The sequence below is a fragment of the Lepisosteus platostomus genome, chromosome 12, assembly GCF_059453375.1.
Source record: "Lepisosteus platostomus isolate fLepPlt1 chromosome 12, fLepPlt1.hap1, whole genome shotgun sequence".
Taxonomy (NCBI): Eukaryota; Metazoa; Chordata; class Actinopteri; order Semionotiformes; family Lepisosteidae; genus Lepisosteus; species Lepisosteus platostomus.
In genome coordinates, this window is record NC_142622.1 from 45,215,820 (window position 1) to 45,243,015 (window position 27,196).

The following is a 27,196-nucleotide window of genomic DNA, read 5'->3' on the forward strand; positions in this document are numbered from 1 at the left end:
CTATTGTATCTTTTTTTCATAGTTTCTCTCATTGCATACAGTACATGCAGTGGAGCTAATATTGCATTTTTTAGAAGGGACTGAAATACATCTCTAAGAGGAATGATTATAACCTAAAATGCATGACTATTCTGCACTGCATTCTGCAGTGTGACCATCCTGTAGCCTCATCTTGTCAAATCTCAGAGGCTCAGCAATACCGTACTTGGTCCGCTCTGTGGTGGGAGACCCCTGAGTTGACCAGATTGCATATGGGAACAGTGCTGGTGGACTTGTAGGTAACTCTCTTCTCTCTGTACTAGAATTCCCAAATCAGTACCCCACTATAGTAACTGGGGATACTGTGTTATAGGAGCTGCCAATGTTTCAGGATGAGATGAGGGATGAGATATGAACTGAGGTCCTGACTGCCTGGGCATTATAGATGCCAAGGTACTGTTTAGAGGAATACGGGTATTAACCCTGGTGTCCTGGCTACATTCATTCTGGGCTTGCACTATCTGGCCTTTGTAAAGTTCAATGGGAAACCAGTTTCTCCGCTCCCCACCTGACCTGCTGTGCAGACAGCAGCTGGAGCTCAACTTCTCCTGTGTGTCACTGAGAAGTGTGAACCCACCTATCAGTAAGGAACCTTGGAATCCTTTGTAAAGAAATAAGCTTTATAAATGCTAGTAATTAAGATTCTGATTTTTTTCTGCTGCTTAATCATAAAGGTTTTGGTCAAGTTTTTAAAAAAAATATATGTATACAGTATATTTTAAGCCACCCATGAATGAGCTGCCTGAACCAGAGTTTCTAGTTTTGCAGTATTTCCCAACTGTATTTTCATAATGTTAGCAAATACAAGGTACTAGGAGTCAAAATGACTAGACTGCAGGAGCACAGGTCCAATGGAGCCAGAGAGGATTACTGTTGTGATATCAGTATAAAAAGAGGTCTATGGTCAAGTCATTAACTGCACAATACACAGCAGTAGACTGTGCAGAAGAACAGATCCTCAGTTTTAAGTAGTGGGAAATGCACTGCGATGGGGAAAGTATCCACACTCCTGGACACAAACACAGCTGTTCTTGAAAAAGTTAACTTAAGGTAATAATTCAAAACCAAAAGTAGGTGGTCAGGATGCATCTTTTTTAGTGCATCTGTTACGGTTATTAAGAATGCTGAGTTGGTCACTTACTTTTCTGCAGTTTTTATTTATCAATCAAAATCAAAATAAATATTATTAATAATAATATTATATAATGGCACGGGACAAGGCTTATGACACCTTGCACTATTTTAAGCTTCTTCCAAAAATATAAACTAGTTTTCTGTCAAAAAAAACGTGATTTACATGGATGGGGTTAAGATCAGATTGCCATGCCTGCAGCAGGCTAAAGAGCAGTAAAAGGAACATCAGGACTATCCTGTTTTTTGAGCACCAGCAGATGTCTGATCAGATATGAAAAGCAGATCAAGCTTGTTCTGCTGCTACTCAAAATATCAAGTTAAAAAGTAAACTTGTAAATTCCAAGTCGTTTATAAACAGGTAAGATTTAGTTATACTGATAAGCTGAGTATATAATAATATATATATATAATAATTAGTAAACATTTTCAGCTCAGAAATGTTAATTGTGAATACTATAGTTAAAAGTAATTAACATTCCTACCATTAGAACTGAAAATCTAATAAGAAATAATATGCTTTGCTACATTCTTTGCATTCACTCTATGGCATAAAACAATTTTTACTGTTATATAACATTGTGCTTTTCTGTTTTGTCACAGTAAAATTGCATTTTCTTTTGATTTTGCTTGTTATTTGAAAAATAATCCTTTGCCCCATTAAGACACAAAGTAAATAAATCAGGGAGAGGTCTGAAGTTATTATTTAAAAGGTATTAATACTATACTGTACAGGTACTGTACAGTATATACATAATGTTTATCCTTAAGAAAACATTTCTAAGATTTTAAAAGTCTAAAAGATTTTTTTAAATGTTTTTTTCTGTACGTTTGATAATTACGTAGCACATATCACAAAGACCTGAGATTTATGTGGAATATATACAGTAATTACCAAATAAACACATAGTAAAAGTCTTCATGTGAATCAGATTGTGAACCTTTAGGTTTGAGCAACCATGACATCTGCTAGACTTCTCCTGCAGTGCTTAATCAGTCTCTTGCATCGGCTTTTCAGACTTTCAGCCCATTTGCCCTTACAGAACTGCTTTAATGGGCGATATCTGAGTGTTTCCCGAGATCAACAGCCCACTTCAGGTACTGCCATGACATTCCAACAGGGTTTAGGTCTGGACACACTGGTTTAGATCTGCTTGTATGTTTAGGATTATTGTCCTAAACATTTTGGCTCAGCTTCAGCTCAAAAAGGCTGGTCTGACATTTTTCTCCAGAATCTGCTGATAGATTGCTGATGTATTTGCTATTTTATTGATATATTTACCAGAAATCCTTTTTTGAGTTCATGACCTTTTAAACATATTATTGAAGAGAAAAATCAACAGCCTGATTCCTAAAATTAAAAATTAAGTTATTATTTCTTTAAGATTCTGTATCACATGCAGTAGCATAGTGCATCAGATTGGTAGGGCTAACGCTTCATCTACCAATAAGAAATCATATGTCATATGTCAGATATGTGATATCTGGTAAGTGTGAGTTGAACAAAGCATTTGTTCCATGCATTATTTGTAAAGGAAAATGTTTAATAATTTTAACATTAGTTTAATAATATCGTTTAATATTAGATTTTAATATAATTAATAATTAGTTTAGTAATATAGTTTAATATTTTTATAAACATTTTTTAATCTTAGTGTTGGCAGTTCCTTGTCATGCATGTATTACAGAAAAGAGAAATGTTGATCAAAGCATTCAAATAGAATACCAGGTATTCAAATTTGCAGCTGAGGCAAACCTGTGGTCTCTGTTTTTTTATTAAAAAATATAAGTCAGCTTAAGTTGAGTAATCATATCTACACCTCCAGCATTTTTCTTTTTTCCTCTTAACAAATGCCTTTTTATTTTGCATGAAAAAATGTGCTACAGCAGCTGAGTTTGACAGGCAATCAATTCAAACTTTGAGGCCAATGAGAAGTTTCACAATGCATATTCTTTATAGAAGGTCTGTTTAAATAGCAATGCATACTTTTTTTTACATGTTCAATCTGATTGGAAAGGGGTTTGCTATTTCACCTGGTTTTCAGGGGACTGACTGTTCAAAATGTAAGGCATAATGTAAAGTAAAGCACGCAATTGGACCTGAGCTACCGTACCACTCGCATGTGGTTATCACAGACAGTGCAGAATAGGAAGAATTTGTGTTTTTTATGTTTATACTACACTCAAATTAAATGCTTCAGACCACCTTTTAAAAAATGGTACCTGTCTATAAGGGACCTACCCAAGTGGAAATCTAAATAACATTATGGCTACTCATTAGAATAGCTACACTTATCGCTGAGTTGATCATACATGACAATCCCTTCAGGCCTGAGGGAAAACTTGATCAGCCACCTTATTTCATCCTCTTGCACTTTCACTGCAATAACTTTATGCCTTAGCCTGACTCTAGAGTAAGTGTAATTTCAGAAATCAGCTGTTTATTATTTCACATCGATGTACCTTGTGTAACAAATATAATATATATACACTGTAAGGCATATAATGCATTATACATTTTCAAAACTTTCTCACAAGAACAGTGCATGTCAAAGAATCTTTCAGAAAAAAAGTTCAACTGTCCCAATATCCAGTGAGCCCTGAACGTGTCACAAAAGCAAGATTCAGAAAAAGAAAACCTTCAAAAGCATATGGTCGTACGCCACATATACAGTCCATGCAAGGACCAGTGTGTCTAATGACGCTGTTACATTCTAATTCCACGTGACAGAATATGACTTTCATACAAATTTATTCGTTGGGGAACACAACAAAATTTCCAAACGCGTCAAGCGTTATTTGTCGCATTGTAAAACACAATCTTTTGAAAGAAGTGAACCTGATAGATCTCCAATACCTACCCATGGTGCTTTGTCTGTTGTCGTCCACCTCTTCTGCCTTGTGGTTCGGAACAGATGCCGGCTCCTCTGCCGTGCTGTTCTCCACTGGCTGCGGCTCATTGGTCCTGCTGCAGCTGGCAGGGTCCGCACCCTCTGGCTCCCCTCTGCTGCTGCTGACCACAGAGGCCGAGTCCCCGGTCTTGGTGCTCAGCGCCGGAGTTGCTGGTGGGGCCGGAGCTTTTCTTTTCTTCTGCTGGTTAGAGCTCGGTGAGCCGGGCGCCACCTTGATGGGAAACGAGCAAAGAAAAAACGAATGACGGCCTCAGACCGCTTCGTGTGGTGTTTTACAGAACGTGACATTTTTAATTGCAGTTAAAAGAACACAGACATAACATGCAGGAAAAGACTCTTTTAAAGGTAAATTATTATAAATAATATAAAAAATTATTATGAATTATCCTTCATTCTTAGAAGGGGTGGTTTCAATGACAGTATAATAAATATAACAGGCATTAGGTTGTGTATGCCATGCTTAAGCTCTGAACAGGAAACTTGTGGTTTCATGAAAGCCGTTTTCATGCTCTCATGAACCTTCTTCTTTCATAAACCTTTAGTGCTTCTTCCTCATAAGGAAGGAAAATGCATCTCTATTTTAGTGTGAAACTATGTGAACTTTACATAGCACTTAGTGTATGTACAGTATACCTATAAGAAACAGCAAAAAAAACATCTATTAAGATCATTTTTTATTTTATTGAGTATTCAATAATAAGGTTGATTAAAACAACTGTAAACACTGGCAAGCTAACTACAATACAGATATGGCTGGTGCTCCATTATGTTCTGTTACCTGAGGATGATATTAAACTTTTTATACTTGCGAAACACAGCATTTCCAGGATGTCATTATAAAAAAAAGCATGTGGAATCCAGCTCACTTACATATAGCTATTGAAAACCTATCGGATCTGTATAGGACGGTAATACAGACAAAAAGAAATGGATACATAGATAAACATGTCTCAGACCATGCTAGATTAACTGGTGTCTTGAAATTGCCCATGTGTGTGTCAGTGTGTGTGTGTGAGATTCAGGATTTTCTCCTACTTTGTGGTCTGTGCTTCCTGGATAGATGGATATTCTGACAAAGGTTGGATGAGTGAATAAATATAGAACAAAGCTGTGAGGGAGTCTGTGAAGAACTGCTTGCCAGTTTCCCGCTGAGACGTGGTCAAAATGCTGTTGCAGTGCAATCGGCTTTGAGAATATCGAGTGGGAAAAAGGACTCAGATGTAAGAGAAGTAAGGGAAATTACAGAGACAGTGGAATAATAACAATGGAGCTCAAGACAGCGACCACAACAAAGGCTTCACTGTTAGTGACTAAAACAGATAAAAACTCTTTGATTTAGACCTTCGTTTTTCAGATGGGCAAGAACAATTTCATTTATTTTTTTCCTCAAACTTTTTTAACATTGAAACATGAAAACTGAACATGTATCAAACTGCAAAAAATTGTGAATGGTGCTGACTACTATGGCCATAGACTTTTTTCAACTGATGCAAGAAAATCACTCACAATTTATCCTGGGAGCATAATATGGGCTTTGGAAATCCAAATGTGAATGTCTGTCCCTGGAAGCAATAAGTAAAACAGCCCAGATGACAACTAATGAGCTTCACGTGTTGGGTTTTGTTGCATTACTCATAGCACATTTTCAAAACTAGCAGCATTCTGCATGGATTTTCAATAACCACAAAGTCAGAAGTTAATGGATTCACAGATGACAAAGGAAAACCAGGTTCTCTAAAACACATTTTTCCTGTTTTCTGGTAACGTGCAGGCACTATCACATTTTGCAGCTTATTACTGTCTTTCCTCTTCCAGTTTTTAAAACTGTGTTTGTAGACCTACATGTACCTTTATCAGTTTGATAATCATCTAATTCTACATCTGAAAACATCTGAAAAGAAACTAAAATTAGAATGATCTTTAATTCATGTTGAAAAATGCCTTAAGCACTTCAAACTGACAAGACTTCTATAAAAAATGTAAGTAAAAGATCAAACTTTTGACAAAAAAGTAAAACTTCACTGACAACTACCTGAAAATCATCAGCAACATTAATAAAAAAAGAGCAACAGGAAGCCTAGGCAACAGATCCTGTATGCAACACTACATTATGTACGTAAAGACTTCAGCGTATTTTTAATGATCATATTGAACCTTTTAAAAGACACATATAGACAACTAGATGTCTACATTCCTCCAGAACCAGGCTGAAATTACAGCATGTCTCTATTTTAAACCAAACACTATAGAATTGCTTTCTATAAAAATAATATACTTACATTAATTCAATTTCTAACAGATCTGAAATTTCAGTTTAGGCTACCTGTGCAGGTTTTAGGTTATGTAGGTTTTAGAAAACCTATATTGTTAAATATTAGTTAACTAATAACTAGTAATGTTTGCATAAAATGTACACATACTTAATAATATTATATACACATATTATATTTATTATTCTGAATAACATATTGTATTTCATCCTTCCTTTTGGCCATATGCTGTATAAACAGGAAATGTATAATTGAATACTGTACTTCAGATTCTCTAAAACACATCAAATATCTGCCCTACTGTTCAAGAAACATTTAAGATATTCTTTAAAAAATTAGTTTGGGTTAATAACCTCCTGCTGAGTTTGGAGTGTTAATGATGCCTGGCTTATACATATATTCTATCAAGTAGTCGACACTATCTTTTGATTAAAACCCTTGAAAATCAAATGAAGACAATAACAATTGGTTGTACGAAAGTGAACCTAATGTGTATTTATAAAGGACACCTTTTCATTTTAAGCGAAAAATAAATATAATAAAATTCAAGACCTGGTAGGGAAACAGCCTGCTTATGGCACTCACAGATGTAAGTGGGGAGCAGCATTTTCTTACAAGCTGCTAATGAACAAGTAGAGGTTGGTTCCACACAGAAAAGAAAGAAGGAAAAATAATGGTTCAGCTCTGGATCCTTGGATTATAACCTTGTAACCTTAGATTAATACAGAAGGGATACCATGTGTCCAGGGGGCTTCTGGCATGATTGAAATCATTTTAGTTTAAAATGCTTCTCGGTATCACCTCCTTACTCTCTAAATGTAAGAAGGCTATCACTGTTCAAAGGGCTCTTACCTCTCTAAACGTTAGAAGGCTATCACTGTTTAAAGGGAAAAAAACCTATTTTAAGCCAGTCAGTAATTATCTACCACTTTAGCCTTCGTGTCTCTTGCATAACTGCAAGAATATACTTGTCTGAGTATGTTCAGACATTTTGACAGGTACTCACAGAACATACTGTACAATACCAGTGTTTGGTGCACACGTAGGCAAATATTCTTAAGAGGAAGAACTATAAATTGAAAAAAAAAACATATACAGAAGCTACAAATGAAAGGACAGTGTATAAACAGTGTGAATCCACCTTGATGTTAAATTTTTATTCTAATACAGTATATAATATATAATATATATGAAACCCCTCAACTGCAGCTCTATGTCTTTCCTTCTCTTGGCAAACTTCTTTGAAAATGTTGTGACAGAATTAAACATTTCAGCATAGGCAGCAACCATTTTTTACTGTCTGCCTGAAGTCACTTTTGACATAAATTATCCATATTGCACCTTCATAAGCATTAATTACTCTGTTGCTCGGAGTTCACTTTTGCAGTATGTTCTCTGGACCAGAGACAGACATGGGTTTAGCACCATTTCTCAGTCATCAAAGTACATGACTGACATGGAGTTAAATTATTTTTATGGAAATAAATGATTGCATTGTTGTAAATTTGAATGCCGAGATGATGGCTGAGCTTGTGCCACTAATACACTAAGATCTTAACTGATGGAACTACAGTACATAACTTACAATCTGGACCCAGAAAATTATGTTTCCTAATTCTGATGACGGGAGGGCTGCTTATATACTATATTGCACCACTCAGTAACTGTGTCCAAAAACCGACTCAGATCAAAAGTTCTAGGAAAACCTGTTCTGATGGGTAAACTATCTAAATCGGGTAAAAGTGCAACTAGAAGCAGTCAACATTTAATGCTTCTTGTAACCCTAACCTTACCGTGGCCAAAAATGCATATTCATTTAAATACCATATTAAGAACGTTGTTCACCTGATTGAAACTCTGCATAAAGAAGATAGTTTAGTGAACAAGATACATTTCCAATATTTTAGCAATGGTTTTGATTGCTTTGGACATACTTTTTTTTAAGAGAAAATATGTTTGAGAAACATTTCAATTCTAGTGACTGGAGGGCTTCAGTTGAAACCTGAATTGAAACTCCAGCTAGGGTTGGGGTTAGCATTCCCACACTACGTAGACATTTCTTACGCTCAGTGCTGGATTTTGGGGCCCAAGTGAACTTTAGGATGAGTTATAAATTCATCCTATCTTCAATTTAGTTTTTCGGATTGTTTTGGCTTTATCTATCGTATATTACACCGTTAAGCAATTGTATCCCTATACCGACAGATCAAAAGTTGTAAGAAAACCTATTTTGTTGGGTGAACTCTCTTAATTTTGTCATTTTAAGTTCAACTAGAAGTATAACTGCAGTCAACATTTAATGGTTCTTGTAACCCTAAGCCTTTTCTGGCCAAAAATGCATGCTTGTATAAATACAGTACCATTTTAACATTGGTATTCAGCCGATTGAAAATTTGGATAGATAAAGAGGATAGATATGGAAGAACATACAGTACATATCTAAGAGATTTTATCAATGATTTTGATTGCTTTAGTCTCATATTTTGTGGTTTAAGGAACATTGCAATTCTGGCTGGAGGGCTTCAGACACAGATTGAGGAACTGCTCAATTGAAACCCCACTTAGGGTTAGGGTTAGCATTCCCACACTACTTAAACTTTTTTTACACTCAGTGCTGTTTTTAGGGGACCAAGTGAACTTCAGGACGAGTGATAGTTTGCTCCTACAGCACTTTTGTTAGCCTTAACAAGACCTTAAGGCTTAGTACAGATTTCCAAAAAAAAGAAAGAGAAAATTATTGTGCAAGAAACCTCCATGAGCTCACAGCCTCTGTACATTAAAAAAAACTTTCATGAAACTTTGCTGCTTGATTGTCCCATTTTAAAAAGTGTGCTGTACAGTACATTTCATTTTAATCTTTAATCTGCTAAGTACCTTATTTAATTCTATGTCATAATACTAGCACAGTGCAGTGATCAGAGAGTGACTTTTCTGTTTATGGTACAAATAATCCTTTACAATAAGTACCATTCCTTGCAGGCATAATCGTTGTATTTCCTTTGAGGCATTAACCCTAAGAGCAATGGAATGGACTGATTTTTCAGGAATTATTTCTGAAGTTATGGATAACACAGTGTAGTTTTAAACAGCAGTTTCTCTAAGTAAATGTTCTCTTGCATTATTTGAATAAATCCCAGAGCATACCACACACTTAACCCCATGACCCATAATCCAAAGGAAAGTATTTCATTCACTTGGCATGTTAAAACTATAATACACTTGAACAGATCAACGTAATTATCATCAAAGTAGCCAAGGCTAGATAATCATGTGTTACAACACTGCATTATATTAAAGTCCAGCATTGCAAGAAATCCATTTATATACAGTATTTTCACTTGTTCTGATGACTCTTCCACCTTTTCACTGAATTAACCATTCCTTTGCAATCACACTGAAAATCCGATATGCAGTTGGACCTTGCATAACTTATTACAGCTTTTTTACTCAATAGATTCTCTTGAGTTATATGAGTCTGGCACAAGCAGCCCAGCTAAACTGGTGAAACAAATAATCTGTCTTTTTTGAAGAAATGACTGAATGATTTCCTTAAATCAATTAATTGCTAGACCCCCTTTCATTTGTAGCCTTTTCTTATAAAAATGCAATTATACACAGATCTTATACTACACTTTTTGTATCCCACAGTATATATCAAATTTCACAATTTTATAAAAGAACCATGGGGCACAAGGAAATGTACAGTACAGCAATCAACAACAAAGGCATGAAGGAATATAAAGATGTTATCCAGCCTTACTGTTGTAGCTGATATCTTGTCTTCTTTAAGTTCACAGCTAACTAATAAAAGGCTAAATGGGATGAATGATCTCCTCTTATTTGTAACCTTCCTTATTTTCTTAAACAATTTTACTGAAAACAGATAATTTAAATCTTACATTCATACAGTTAGATATAAGTTACATTTATATTTAATATACTGTATATAGTGGCGGTTAGACTCCCTTAGACCCTCTGAGAGTCACAACAAGGGTAACAGCATATTTCACTTCATTTTATCCATGGAAAACCAAATTTGGGATTCTGCTGGGGATTTGAACTCAGGACAGATCTCTGGGGGCAGCGTATAAACACTCCAAATTAAATTAGTGTGCCTTCTGCTCAGGATTGTTAGAGAAATCAGTGTTTCTCTGTGAGTAAGCAGATTTCTATCTATAAAAGTGAAGATGACAGAGGTTTTTTGCTCCTTTGGGGATATCAGTGATCAGTAACGTCTCAGGTGAAACAAACATAGAAGTTATTCAACAAGGCTGAAAATTGCTAGGGAAAGATACAATGGCTGCTGTGTCAGGCTATCATAAAATCACCGGTTTGACATTATCGATTTTGATATTCGTTCTCTGGCCAGACAGGATCTGTTGGTAAAAGAGTCAAAAGATCTAGAATAGAAAAGTGGAACAGCTAAGGTCAATCACCAAACTAGTGAGGGAAGGTTTGAGACACTGGGGTTTGTCCATTCCTCAGATGATTAACTACCTCTTCATATATTTGAGAAAATATGGTTATGTGTACATAGTTTGACAAGGCACCTTGTTCATTCTGCCAAGACGCACAAGCTTGGAATGGAAACCCCAGTATGATAATGGTCCAAAGTACACATCCAAAATGACAACGTAATGTCTAACTGCACACAGATGTTCTTGACTTGCCATCTCAATCTGTACGCTCCAATCCAACTGAATACGTAATTCCAACTCTAGACAACTGTTCAGCAAAAAAAAGCCAAAAGATCTAAATGACCTTGACGTGAAAAAATGTTAAACAATTTCCCCTTTGAAGTGCAGGAACCTCATAGAACATTTCTCTACGCAGGAGGTGTCTAATCAGTGTAATCCCTGCTAGAGGAGAATTTACAAAATACGGACGACCTGGATATAAATAAACAGGACCCACGTCTTTTCTGAATTAATTATGAGAAATAATCATTGATCTATGCAGTACTATTAAGACTGCTGTACAACATTTTTAGCATTTTTAACCAGGAAACATAATCCACAAATTTTTCTGTTATTTGATGTATTTTGTCAGGGGTATGAGTATGAATCTGTTCAAAAGGGCACTGTTTCTCTGTTTTCCCACCAAATGAAAACATTGAGTTATTGTAAAACCCTTCCTCCCAGGACAGGAATACAGCTGTTTCCCATTCAGGTCTTAGCCAGCCAGTCTTGCCAAACTCCAGCAAAAACCTGCACTGTCCTGTAGCACCACCTTCACCCTGATCGGGAGGAGAACGTCTGAGCTTGGTTTTCAGGGACTCAAAGCTCAGGCAACAAGACTGTGTGTTCTATGAAATTATTCTGTATTTCCATAGAGTTATGGGGGGGGTATGCAGGTTTACAGATAACTTAATTTGAGCTCTTTTTTCATAAATACAGGCACTTGTTTGCCATTTGAAGGTTAATATTGTTTTAAAAGAACACTGAGACACTGTGGGAAAACAGAGGGTAAGAGGAGGGCTGTTCATTTCAATATGGCAGGTGTGTGAGTGTGTCATTAAACAGCAGAAGGTTTATGTTATGCATCCTGATTATGCATAATTATGCAATTACGATGGTCCTGTAAATAAATACTTTGACAGAATTAGGTTCCCATTTCTAACTAGACCTACCTTAACAACTGACGATGCATGAATGGTAAGTATTCATATTTAGAGTGGGAAAAATCCAAGTAGTGGTGACACCTGATACTGTACGTCCTGGCTGCTTGCAGATCTGCAGTCAGTAATCACATTTTGTGACTCTACTGCAACTATTTGCTTTTAATTCAATTATTTTTAAAGGATATGCATTTGATCAGTTTGATAAATGAAATAACTGATTTAGGCATTTTCAACAACACTAGTCCAATTTGCCTGATTTAAATTCATATTTATAAGGTGATATCAAACCAAGTCTGCAGAAATCTCAGAACTGCTCAATATATAAAAGTTCCATAAAGTTTCTGAACTTCTAGTCCGATGAAATTGAGTTTTGGACTGTACATAGCCTGAAAAGTTTTAGAAAAGTTTTTAGAAGCCTAAAAGTTCTTAGAAATCGTTTTCAAAATGTGTTTAAGGTGTCCTCTTTTTTCAGGATAGGATTCATTTAAGATATTTGTGCTATTTTCTAGGTGACAGTAAATAATGGATATACATGTACAGTACTTGAGGTCCAATGCAAATCTGAACTCATCATTCTGTTTCATGGATTTTAACTTTATAAAGATGCTAAAAAAGGCTAGCAAATGCTGTGCACAAAGGGCTTTGTGCTTCTCTTCCAACTTTTATGTACCAAAACAATAGTATTTGAAAACTATTTGTTCTGGCTTGTTACTTCTTTTCTTGAGAACTCAAGCCTTAACAATATTTTCTGAAGTGATTTTCCACAGTCTTTGCCCAAACTGTAACTCCTGTTGAGTTGGTTTACATTATGTACTGTTAGTCAACATTTTTTTCTCTGAACTTTCTCTTGTGTAAGTCCTTGGTAAAATTAGAAGGTGTGTTTCCAGCACTGCTATCATTAATTAAGGCTTTTTTTAATCTTGCAGGAATCCTGGCTTTCAAATGGATTTTAATCAGCCTCCAAACAAGGTCCAAGCTATTTAATTACTAAATGCTGCACCCTGACCCAGATCTGGCAAGTTCTATTTGCTAGCTCTTTATGGTTGGACCACACACAACACAAAATTTTCAATGCAAAATTACTCAAGTGGTTGTGGCATAAGTCCACTTCAAATAAAAGAACCAAAAGCAGTATAGCCCCTTATTGTCAGTGATAAAAACCCTATGAATAATCTGTACTTAGCCTGTGTGAAAATGCCCACAACATTGCCTTTAAATAACGAAAAAGTACATTTTAATTCTAATCCTTCACTGCAATCTCATTGAAATAAAATTAATCCTTAGCAAAGTGCTCAAAAAAGAACATTTTGACAATTTATGTATTTCTAGTTTTATTGTGAACATAACAAATAGTGACCAAAACAATACTTTTAAAAAGTGCAAACTTTAAACAGATTTTAGGCCAAAAAGCAGTGAAAGGGATCTTTGTGTCACACTTTGCTCTCATTTCTTGCATTGCAAAACACTGGAATTTGTAATCAAAATTATATTTCTGTGTACAGGTTTCTGATACAATTTGTGCTATTATTCCCTTCAAATTCAGAAATCTACACTGGAGCAATTAAAACTTACAGATAACTCACCGGATGTTTACATTTTCTATATGGAAGTTTACCAAAAGCTAGACGCTATTATAAATCTATAATAGTTATTGTGCTGGTGTGTGATTTTAAATGTTACTACAGTATATACAGGATGCAACACAAGGGTTTGGCTGTAAGAGGGTTTGGATGAAATTAGAATAATAAATTATATTCCTAAACTTACTTAAACCTAAAATTTCATCTTGAGTATTGAAATCTGTGCAGTTTCCAGTATTTTGAAGTTAATTATAACATCTATTCTTGTACTTTAGTAGCTTTAAAGTGAATGGAAAAAGTGTCGAGTCCAAGAGCACAGACTCCCACATGTATCACTGAAACACTGAATTCTCAGGCTGCATCTGTCTCACAAACTCATACACACACACCCAGCATGAACTGTACCAAGCAGCCGAGTGTAACTGTGGTGCAGCACAATCCTTGGTTCGAGGGCTAGAACTAGCTAGCACTGCCAGAGGGGACCCATGTATCTCATGCAGAGGCAATAGGTCACATTTGAGGGTTAAGCCCCATCACTCATTTTCCCAGCTGTGTCCTTTGGGGAGCCAACAAGTACAGTATCTCTTGCTGGGGAGGAACATGTAGATTTTTTTAGGAAATATGAAACTTAAACCGGTTAGGAGGGACACAGAAGTGCTCAGTTCTGAAATTAAAAAAAAAAAACACTTTTAAGATAATACAGAAGGTAAGAAAGATTAAAGCCTGAGTTTAAATGTCCCCAAACTGAACAACTGTTGGGATGATGTGGAGACATCACATGCAGAACTACAGTACAATGAGGCTAAAGCACATTTTTCTTTGTCTTTTTTGTCCTCAAAGCAAAATAAGGATCATTGATGAATTTTCCAGTTTTCTACACGGACTCAAGATTCTCAGCTGAATTTTAGCATGGCAAGGAAAGTTCACCACAAAAAAAATGATGCTGAGACACCGAAATAGCTGAGATTTCCTTTTATTCCAAACTCTCATTAGAATCCTTCCTTTGCGTTTTTCACCTTGGGAAGCTGGTCACTAACATTTCATATTTTTAAAAGTTAGACTACACAGGTCCGCAGGATGTTGGTTTTGGCAAGAATCTCAACTTCCTTTGTTCCAAAGAACACAATGTATTCGTCTTCACAACAGTCTACATCACAAAGTTAAATATTCTCCCAAGAAAACACACTTTTTGCTTAGCTGAGCATATGACTTGTATTACCTGTTTCTTACTGTTTTTGTTTAAGTTCTTATTTTTTCCTAAGTTTTAAACTGCTGGTTAATAAGCATTTTTCATAAATCTAGTCAGAGAAAAGCAGGAAGAAATAATCATGAAAACAAGTTATATAAAATGTTGCTAAAAACACAATGAGAAAAACAACCAGATAACTAATAGAAATATATTGGATATTAAACTAATACTGTACATTTTAAAATGTGTTCAAATAGAAAAAATGGAAGGAATAGTATTAAATTATTAACTACATTTCTGTTTTTAAAATGTCAATTCCATTTAAAACATTTTTGTGAAATTATTTTCTGATAGTAAAGTAATCAATTGATTGTCAAATATTTTCTAGATTACTCTATTCATGATTTGTAATGAGGAATTCAGCTGGGGTTATTTAGCAAAACAGGTATAATCATTAAACTGTGTTTTTGATTTTACTTGAACAGGATTCCTCGGGCTCTTTACTAAGATGAATCTGGGGATCATTAACATCATAGTTAAGACACATAAATTATAACAAAAACCCAACATGCTACAACTATTCAGCAGTGACTCCAAGGCAAAACTACAAAATAACTATGCACTCCTGAACTAGTGCAAAAGAAAAAAGGCAGAGATAACAGACTCAGCTCAATTTAAATATTCCCAAATGTGAATACAAAGGATTAAAAAAAACAGGCTATAAGAATGACTCCAAAGACAAAAATGTTTTGGAAACTTTGTCAAATGAAACATAAGAATCAGATTTTTGCTCCGCAGTGTATTATAGTTTGTTCAGGTGTTGCTAGTTCAATCAATAAAACAGAGTCAGGTGATTCTCTTTAAGGTGATTCTGACAGATGGTTTGCAGGGCTGTAATTCCCGAGGCAGGCAGGAGTACAGAATGTTTAGACTGGCAGGCTGTCTCTGAATGTACAGCCAAGTATCAATATATCACAATATAAATGTTTACAAAGTCAAGGACATTTCATTAATACCGCAGATTTCACACAACATTTCTGCAGCATCCATAAAATTAATGAATTCTTGTGGAATGCGTCTCTTTATTAATAAAGAGCACTATAAACTCTTCTGTAATTAAGCAGCTAGGAAGGTTTAATTTCTAACGAAAATGGAAAAGACTGTGATAGGTTACATCTTTTTAAAAACTGTGAATCGCCCATTATTTATGTTTCAACCACCTGATTTTGGAACAGGCAAAGGTGTGTTTTTTATGTATCAGCTGGCAGTTGTGTACTGCAGGGGGACTGAGGAAGGGCAGGCAGACTTTAAACCACTTGTCTTTCCCACGTCACAGAGAGCACAGTCCCACACCAGGGGTCGAGGTCTGGCTGGAGGAGAGACCTGTCCCTTGTGGACGATATGCCGGCCTGCTGTTTATGGAGCCCGGAAGGCCCCAGGGCCACAGTGGCACCGAGAGCCTAGAGATCTCCGGCCGACTGCCCTTGGAGACCCTGAAACGATGGTGCGCCCAGCCCAGGCGGTCAGCCAGTGACTCGAACCCAGAGCCACAGAGCTCCGCCCGTGCATGGTGAGTGCCATGTCCCATAACACCTGGGCCACTCAGAGAGCCCCACATTGTAGCTCAATGGTCCAGCGCCACAGCAGCGCGTTTGGAACAGAATTCATGATATGTCATGATACAAGAAAAAAAAAAACTCTCTGATTCATTAATAGATTTTCGATTTTCTTGACATTAATACCTCAAGACACAAAAATCCAACTCCTTCCAGCTGTATCTAATTTCTTTGGTAAAACTAGATCTGATTGCTACTGTAAATTAATAATAATAATAATAATAATAATAATAATAATAATAATAATAATTTCTTACACTTACAGTATACAGTATAGCACTTTTCTGGACACTCCACTCCAAGCGCTTTACAGGTAATGGGGACTCCCTTCCACCACCACCAATGTGCAGCATCCAAATGGATTTATTTATGTCTTCTAGTTCTTAGTCTTGCTGAGGGAAGCTGTACAAGTTGTACTATAATACGTCATGTGGATTCATTAAATCACTGTCCCTTATCCTAAGCTCTACATCCCTCAAACAGACCTCGAGAGTCCCAGAGGCAGATCACAAGTTATTTCAATTTACAGATCTTAATGTCTTAGAACTTATGTGCATGCTTTAAAACATCTAGAATTTTACTAGATGTTTGTAACTGGTTGATGCTTAATATTGCACTGTAAACCCACTCAATGAAAACTACAGCAATAAAGAAACATTTTATCAGGGTATCTGAATAAAAAATTACAATCATGTGGTTGGAGCAGTGTCCATTCTAACGTGAATTTACTGAGAATCTAAAACATAAGATAACATATAATAAGTAAACCATTTGTCACTGTGTAAACTGTAGAAATCATTTTTTTTAACTTATGTTTTTAATTATGGTGTTTCATAATTTAGTCCATTCTTTGACACAGAGGACCAGAAAGCTGCAGAACACCAGCTGCAGATCATTTTGAGGGAGACAGAAAGGTGGCAGACAAGAAACATGCAAGATGCTCTGGCGCTGCCATTAATTGATCGCAGTCGCTTGCTGGCTCAGAGCATATCACTCCCTGGACAGTGGCAAACTTCACTACACCAAAGGCCTGGGTCTTCTGCCTCTGGACTATTCTACTCTGTCATCTATTGATGTCTTTTTCCTGTAACATATTCAGTACAACTAAGCCTGGTTCCATGTGCCTCGTGTTAAATAATTAAAACATAGTGAAAAGTGGTGTACTGTAAATTACAATCAGAAAGTGATGATATTATTCTGCCTGTATAATGAACTTTATAAAAAATCAAAAACATCAAAGGCCCCGTGTGTGGACACCTGTCTCATAAAGTACATTACATGGAAAACACTGGAAGTACTAACAAGGGGCAGTTTCTGATGGACTCCTAAGGTTAGAAGTTTTATTACAAGACATTATTCTCAAAAAATCTAATACATATCTACTAAAATATACGCCTATGTCTTTCAGATGTCTGTAGCTATGTATGTCTGTAAAAGATTACTTACAGAGAGCAAAGGTAGCAGAACATCAAGCAAGAGAGAGACTGAAGAAGTGGAATGGAACATTTGTAACTACAGCTTTACAGCCACATCAACAACCTTGCGTCAAGTGATCTGTCTGTATTGTGACTGAACATATCCATACTTTCCTAGCATAAGCCCTGTTTGTACGAATCAAATACTTTCAATCTTATCACTAGGAAAGCCAACAGTGTTTATTGTACACATATTAGAATAAGAATTTCAGTACAACATGTCAAAGTAAACAAAATAAATCTAAATAAAGCAAAATATTTCTGTGTTTAGTCTAGCTATAAATTATTAAGTATCAGAATTGATACGTAAGATTTTCTTGAAGCTATACAACTCTAAAATCTTCTATGTCACCAGGCATATCCTATAATATTTATATACCTATGAAAACAAAAAAATATTATTATTACATAATATAATTTATAATATAAGGAAAGTAACAAAAGATTTTTGACTGGATCCACAATTTTCAAAATTATTTCAATAACAGAAGAAACTGGTGCTGCATTTGTGTTTTTAGACAAGGTAGAAAAAACTGGGTTTATACCCCAACCTAATTAAGGAAATGTTTAGTACAGCTATTGCTTTTATTGTAGAATGGATTATTTATAACTGGAGATGCTGAAACAGATGAGAGGTACCACAAATGACAAAGTTTACTTACTTTAAGTACAGTAGTACTTAGTCTTTTTGAAAAACAGATGCAAAGACGTGTACTCATGTCTCAAACCATTCACCTGTGTTTTGGATGAATTTATGTAAATCCAATGATTTAATAATGAACACTGTAAATCATGCAGTGCTGTTGTGTTATTTCACTTTGCATACAGATGAAACAAACACTCAAAGAGCCACTATAAAAAATCTCAAGTTTGCCAGAAGACAAATGTGCTGATTTAACAGGATTTTCCTGTTAGTAACAGTCGCTCATAAATACAGGACTCTAAACAAACATGTTATCTTTCAGCGGAAGGAAGTTCCTTATTGTTGTTCTGACGTTCTTCCATGAGAAAAAAAAAACATGCAGGACAATTTCCCAAGCAATAAAAACTAAAACAATAAACTGACATTTCATTCCTTGTCTTTGTGAACTACATTTTAAAAGCTTGCATGCTTGTGTTCTCTGTGGCTGATCACATATAGCTGCTGTCACCTTTTCTAATGCCAAGTGTTCTATTTGAAATAAAACAACCAGCCATTGTTTCACTCTGGTTTCCTCTGCCCTCTTTTAAACATTTTCTCAACTGTTTTGATTCATTGGCTTTGGAAACCAATGATTAATTCTGCAACCTAATATTAAAAATAAGGAGGGGATATTATTTCCATTGCCTAATTAATATATCGAAGTTCATATAAGAAAGTATCTAGACACTCATTACAAGTCTTTGATTTTAAGCTGTGTATAAGCAGTATAAGTACTGTAGTATAAGTACTGTAACATGTGAGTAACAATGAATTTAAGCTATGAGTAACGTGAGTAACAATGAATAATGTATGATATTCTGTCACGGCAAAAATTGAAAATTAATCCTTCCCATCACAACAACTTTTTTCATCTTGGATTCTTAGAATTATCTATGTAGTATTGTGCAAAGCCAGTCATGGTGGAGTGTTTGTTTTAAGTACATAGAAGCCACAGGGCACCAAAATTAACACCCCTTCTTTTATGTAGGGCTCGTATCTTCCAGTATTGAAACATGTTGCACAATGCTACCCTTCAGTTTAAAAATAATCTGTAATTAAAAGAAATCTCTTTCAGGGGTAATTTGTGGTTGTACTATTTTCACAAATGTCTGCACTGCAATCTCCTCATCACCTACAAACACCTACATAAAAAAGGGAAAGGAAAAACTTAGAAAAGAGCAAATCAGAATTGAAATACTGGTTTCCTGGCTATGAATAAACCCATGGCTATATGCTTTGGCAGCAAATTTATGTCTGCAGCCCTCAAGCCTTGGCACCTCAAGACTAATATCACTAATAACAAGGTTATTAGATTTTAGCTCACCAATAGACAGAGGTCAACCTTTTTAATTTACCGTTAAAACAAACATTTTGCCCTCAACTATAATTAAATGCATTTAGTCATTAAACTGGTAGTCCATGTGTTATGATAAGGGTAGTCATAAGAAAAAATACATACTATATTTTATAGCTGTTAAAGAAGTGGATATTAATTTTCATTTTAAAGTCAATAAAGAATGTGACCCAGTTTTACATTATTTTATCTGGGGACAGAAAAGGTACAGAAAGATTGTAATACCTTGTGCTGTTTTTAATTATTTGTTTCAACTACTTGATATCATACAGTGTTCCTAATGAGTCTGAGCAGTAATAGATCAAATGAGAAACTAGTTTATTTTTACAGAAAGGACACCATAGTCAAATATATTAGAATTCACTACAGTGATATTTTAAGAAAATTGAGTTATTTTAATCAAAAGATATGGAAAATGCCATGTCCAAAAACAAGGAAAGTCATTGTGGGTCATTTTCCAAAGCAGACAGCCAATGATTCTAATGATCTTCCTAATTAATCACAGATTACAAAGTATACCCTTTTCTAAAACTCAATTACATTTTTTTCAGATTTTCTCATAAGTTACGGATTCCTTCCAATCTTCACTGTTCTGGACAACCGTTCTGCATTTGAACAGGTTCTTTTTCCAATTGGACTCTGTGCTGTAGCCCCCATTCACTAGCACTCTGTGAATAATGGGCATTTTAAAGACATCCATGCAGTCAGACAAAAAGGTAAAAACGTTCCTGTCATAGGAAAGAAGAAAGAAGGTTCCAAATAAGGTTTACCGCTTGCTGAATACCCCCTGGTTTAACCCAGGAAACACTTTTCCACTTGTGTGCTAAGCCCTCAGAGACCTTGGCCACCACTAGCCAGCCCCCAGTGTGAATGGTCAATCTCTACCACATCACAATCTATCGCACTGCCCATTGTGTACACGAGTATAGTGATATCTCATCAATTTGTGGAAAGGAATGATCATGAACTTGGGTTTTGATGAGTGACTGAATTATCTACTTGAACAACTAAATATATGTATAAAATATAGTTTTTAGAAAAGAACTGAGAATATCATGGAATTGCACACTATGCACAGCATGGAACTGTGTTTTATTTATATATACTGTACAAACTGCATTTGTTGGTAATATTTAACCTTATATGTCTTTTCAATATTTTTAAACCACAGTATTTACAATATTAGTAGTATTATTTTTTTACATTGGCTTCAATGTTAACTACTATGGTCTTTTTAAGTGTCTGTCCATGACAGCAGTACAGTACAGTAGGAGAATTCATGGACCAAAACAAACATTCATTCAACTGTGATTAGTAGCTTTTTGAAAGTTTAGAGACAACATAATGTTTAACCTTCTGTTGGAAATTACATAGTACAGCACTGAATACGTCATTTGGCACGGGTCTCTTTCACCTATTGTGTAAACAACAAGGCAGATTTTTAGTGGACAGAATTTACTGGATGTAAACTTTGGCTCCCAGCTCTTCTTGCTCAAGAGCGCACATTAAGCCTTGGGTCAAGGGCTGTTTGTGTGTCCTTCACAACCAATACCACTCGAGGTTTCGCTGGCAGACTCGAATCAATAGCCTGGTCTCAAGAACATCATTAAGCCCACTGAAGAAGATGAGAGTGTAAAAGGTGGGACTGGTTTGATATGCTTCCTTCATGTGGTAATGATCCAAGGTTTAAGGATGTCAGCAGAAAGTGCTATAAATGTGTAGTGGTTACACAGAATAAACAAGAACACTTTAGGTCTGGCTCTGACTCTTAGGTACTGTACTGACTAGCTCAATTAGCTAACCTTGTTTGCCTTTTCAAACTTTAAAACTTGTTTCAAAATTGTTGTTCTTTCCCTATAATCATGGTATAACAATCCTTCCTTGTACAATAAATCAATATAAATATACCCAAAAAGTGCATATAAAGGTAAATACATTTAGAATTCTGTTGCTTTTTGTTTTCTTGAAGCCAGAAAGCAAATGCAAAAATCCAGCAGCTTTGGTACCACGATGTAAGATTACGGATCACCTCACTAATTACTGAAGAAAGCGAAACAAGTCATCTACCCTGTGAGCAACAAGACAAGACAACAGGATGTCACAGATTAAAACAAAATGAGAAACACCAACATTAGGAAATAAAACCTTTGCAAACAGACTCTTTGAAAGAAAATCAGCTCTGTTAGCACACATATTAGTCTGAACTGTCATTCTGTAATAAAACAGAATACTTATCTTTGAGGAACATGGGAAGAGAACACAATTTTTTTCCCTACAAGGGAATACACAATGTAAAAAACCTACTTTGGTATTATAGGAAAACGCAGACATTCATCTAGTCTTAATAGTGATTTCTTCTTCAGTCTTCAGAGTGCTGAGAATTCTGGTATTTGGAAGCCATTCACCTTAGATGAATCGTGATCTTTATATTATCCAAACAGGCTGCGCTGTCTGCACATAGAGCATGTCAAGAATCCTCCCTCTGGCACTCACCTGCTCGGCTTCCTGTGGGCCCGGCCCAGCCTGCGGCAGCGCGGAGCCCTCCTGGGGAGGCCGTGGCGCCCGGCGCTTTTTCAGCTCTGGTCGGGGAGACATCCTGGAGATGTTGCTCACGGACTGGGACTGGCCCAATCTGCTAGGCCGTACATTCACAGAGGGGGTGTTTGGAGCCGTTGAACTAACCTGGAAGCAAACAGAAAAGGAAAAGAAAAAGGTGATCTTCGAGTGTCTTGCAGTTACAAACAGAAAAGGCAGGGCTTCGTGTCATAACAAAAGGAATCTCACAGACCGAAAGAGGGTTTTCATAAAGGTCTGCACGACTTGAATATGCACCTGCAGTTAAACCCTCAAGAAGCCTTTTTTCACGGTTACAAAATTACAGTTTAGATTAGCTATATGTTTTCCTTTATGTTTTGGATTTCTGATCTCAGGACAAAGAAAGGTGAGGGTTACAGAGAGCACTGGTGAGTTAAGATAAACCACGTGCAGTACAACACACCAGGTATAGGTACATCCTAGTGGTTATTTGTGTTCTTTTGGCCAGGTCTCTACACAAGGTGGTATTTAAAGGTCAGCGATTAAATGTCTGCTTCTGGTCTCCAAGAATGCCTTGGCTTCCTGTTCATTCTCCTTAGTGGTCAATAAAACTTTTGAAATGTCAAGCTCTTTTCTTGTGGAATGGTGTAGTTGTGTCCTTCTTCCGCAGATCTGCTGCCAAAACCCACAGACTGAACTACCACGTTGAGCAATTTCCTTTTCAGTAGTTTTAATCAAAGCAACTTTATTGGGTTGTTTTGTTAGTAACAGATGAGATTTGTAAATAGCAATATAAACACATATGAAACAAAGCAGCCAGATATGAAACCTGCAGATAAATATAACCTGTATTTTTATTTTGCTGTTACATGGTGTATGTTGACAACACAGCAGATAACTCTGATTTTGAGAGTTTATGCAGAAAAAAATCAAAATATAAATGTATGTTACAGTGAAGGAACAGCTTGATCCAATAGGATGTTACTGGTGTTTTTTTAAATGAAATTATCATCTATCTTAACTGGCTGAAAATGACGCATGAAAATCCTCTATCAAGCTGGTTGTTAACAAACGTAAAGCTAGTCAGTTTTATAACATACTGAAAAGTCCATCGAACAACAGTAGCCGTGTTTACATAGCGGACAAATTTCAGATTTTCCTTCACAGTTGTAAGAAGGCAAAATATGCCTCTGACATAATTCAGTTACTATAAAGAAGTGTGTGGTAAGAAATGGATCTTTCTTGAGGTGGGCAAATGATTTTCTGGCTAGAAAAGGGTTTGTGCACTTAAGATCAATCTAGTTGTACTTCTATCATTTTTACTTGCCATTCCATCATTGAGAACACTCACTTACTCAACAGCAATGAGCCATTACAATCGTGGGACCACATCTATTTACACCCTTATAGCTATACACTGAACATTGGATCTTATTTGCACATAACTCAAGTGCAATTATTAAAATACAAAATCTAGAATAAAAACATAAACGTGAAACGTGTGTTTCAGTAAAATACGGTGGCTTCCTGATGCTGAGAATTACATGCAAAAGTGATTTACTAATGTAAACACAAATATGAGTACAAATAATAAAAAGAGTTTTAGATTTGTATGGACACTCCTCACTTCTTCATGATATTTCTCCACATATTATGTTAGAATATTTTCCCTTAAAGCCAAAGCTGAAGCAAAGAATCACACTAAAAGATGGAATATTAGGAAAATGAAGACAAAATGTTTATTCCTTAACATCAGGTGAAACCTGTTTAAAGCCAGTGAACACCTTTTGACCAAAGAATGCAAATATATCTCCATTTTAGAAAAGGTACAAGAAGTACAGGAAGAACTGGAGAGAAGAACACAAACTAGATCTGCACACCACAGGCATTTACTGAAGACATGCGCAGCAGAATCACAGCAAAAGAGCAATGACAAAGCAAAAGGCCTCTTTAAGGAAAGGCCATTTGTTCCAGCCCATGTATATAAAAATACTCAAAATACATATAACTTTTATGCTTGCATTAACATCCCTCCTTTTGATTTTAAAGTATTATCATTGCTTTAATGTATTTATCCTAGATTCATGATTGAAAATAAGCTTTAATTGTAAATAAATGATTTGCAAGTTGCAAAATTAATAATTCAATGGACATTTCAATAAAGAGAACTTTTATAACTGCATTACATCCATGCACAACTGATTCCACCAGCTGTAAGAAACGTTTGGCCCTTTAAGACAACATAGGAATTTTGAAAGGGTGAAGGATGATGAAAATGAAAAGCTTAGTCATCTTCAAGGGAAGATTGTTTTAAGCTAAGGGATCATGTATAATCAGTGCATTATAACCTCATTTTGGATGCTAATCCACTTTAACAAAGAAAACATGGTTTGAAAGGTATTTAGTTTTTATCATCAATGGATTCAACTATTGCGTTTTTTTACAAAACTGAAAATTAAAATAGTAAAAAATAGTAAAATAGTAAAAGCTTGTTTCTAAAGTATGGAAAAATACACATTTTTTATCTTCTTCGCATGAAACAATTTTCTATTCTGTTTTCAATTACAATGTTTAATTTCCTTTGTGTATGCTGTGCTAAAGTGGTAAGTTTCTATTTCACAAAGAAGAAAACAAGTATACAATAATGGAAAAATAATACTGTAGTTTCTCAGGAATCATCTAAAGGAACTGAAAGGCATCTATTCTACAGTATATCTTGTATTTCCAAATTGAAGAGAAGGGGGTGACTTAAGGGAAAATTTAATTGGTTATGAATGAATGTAATAAAAACATGATTAATGCTCTCCATCATTTTGAAATGTTAGTGGTTGTTTCTATTGTAAGGAAAGTGATTGGATACATACACTACTCAGATATAGCCTGTTATAGGACAAGACGGCAGCAAACCCAGTTTGTGAAAAGAATGTAAGTATATATTAGAAAATCTCACTCATTAAAAGAAAAAGGATGATTTTTATTTATTTTTTTGCTATTTTTCAAAATGACTAACATATGGCCTTTATAAAACAAATCTGTGCCTTCTGGCAATTAAGCTTCACTCAGTCTTGTGTTTGTGGTATTCCAGAAATGTTATACATTTATACATTCCCACACTGTTTTGCATGACGTTTCATTATTTGCTTAACATTTATATTTATTGCTTAACCTACAGTTATATAATTCTTCAGAGAAAACTCTTTCGGCACAACACTTTTCAGTCTGTCATCCCGTAAGTTAGCTGTAGCAAAGCATAATCTGATTCTGTTTAAACAGAAAACTTATTCTATACAATTATTTATACAAAAATATATATTTAAGATATTGTATTGTTTCCAATCCTGTTTTTTTTAGTCTTTAGTGATCTACAGTGCACACTGTGTCCTCAGACCTCTGACCAACCACCGGCCTAGTATTTTTATTCCAGATGACTTTCCAGGAAAGTAAGGGACTCTGATTTCTTCTTGTGTCGTTCACACACCATATATTTCATTTGAGAGGTTGCTGTCAGCATGTTAAAATATAATGCTGTATAACACACAAGTTTTCTTCAGTTAACCTACTGCATAGTGTAATCTATTACACTAAAGATTCAGAGACAGTTTCTTCCCACAAGCTGTCAGATTACTGAACTCTACCCCTACCACTGGCTCGCACTGATGTGTTTTGTATGTTATTAAGTTAACAACTTGTAGTTGTTGCTGCTGCTGTTCTGTGTTTATGTTTCTGGTTTTTCCTTAATTTCTTGTATTGGAGCACACATGCAAATAAGCATTTCATTGCACTTATGCATATGACAATAAAGTGAATTGAACTGAATCTCTCCGCTTCGTAAGTGACACCGCAGTGCTAATGTTTTCACACTAACGCTCACAAGCCCCTCCTGGGAGCCTGAGGGGGTCAACCACTCTCTTGGAGGCAGCACCATGCTCAAAGCCACATGCTCTAATGGCAGCCTAAGCCTGGTCCATGCCATTAGTCGATTAAGACAGCGACTACACGATGAGAGGCAGGAAAACACGAGCTGAGCCTTGCTGGGATTTGGTTGGCAACTAATAGAGCCTAAATGTAATCATCCTTTTTTGCATAGAAAAGTTTATTTTTATTAGAGAAAATGTACTGTACATTTAACCTTTATTTTAAAAGAAAATATTTTATTTTATAAATGATTAAAATGTGCTTTTTTACATGGAAAACACTGGTAAGTGTTTATTCGGCATCATCAATCCTTTTTCTATATGGTCCAATTATTCTTCAGTTTGCCACAGGAGTCTCTCCTGCTCCCTTACGCAACAGATACATTCCTTTGGCAACAACGTTCAGCCGAGAAGGCGCCTTGGTTGGATCCTCCCATTTGCACAACTTCTAAATCTCATCAGACGCTGCTCTGATCACATTAAAATATGCTTGGTTATCTTTCATGTGTTTACAAAACCGGACTCTACTCTAATTTCTCTTCTAACTCTACAAGAAATTCACTTTAGCATTTTCTGCTGCCAGATCCAGCCCAGCTTTGTCTGTGAGTTGACATTTGTCTCCCCCATGTAGACACACAGGAGGGGGGGAAGCCTCTGATAACTGAACTTAACTAAGAGTTATGCTTCTATTCCAGTTCGTCTAATATTTCACATGATTAAATGGATATACAGTATAGATGCAGAGATAGATACAAGTTTCTGTGGAGGTGTCCCTTTTCAGATAAAAAATAATTCATAATATACTGTATGTACTCACAAATTGAAACAAAATCCATCTAACCTCATGAAAGTAATTTTAAAAAAACACACTAAAAAATG

General features: G+C 35.8%; 1 protein-coding gene across 10 annotated transcripts in view; it reads right to left on the reverse strand.

Moving 5' to 3' along the window:
- The window catches only part of cobl (cordon-bleu WH2 repeat protein), an 87,027-nt gene that overhangs the window by 22,172 nt on the left and 37,659 nt on the right, over window positions 1–27,196 (reverse strand). For all 10 annotated transcript variants that reach the window (XM_088602266.1, XM_088602264.1, XM_088602259.1 and 7 more), the window contains 2 exons: window positions 22,362–22,550; window positions 4,032–4,293 (listed from right to left, as the gene is read on the reverse strand). In XM_088602266.1, the coding sequence (XP_088458392.1) occupies window positions 4,032–4,293; window positions 22,362–22,550 (451 nt within the window). The remainder of the gene's footprint in view (window positions 1–4,031; window positions 4,294–22,361; window positions 22,551–27,196) is intronic.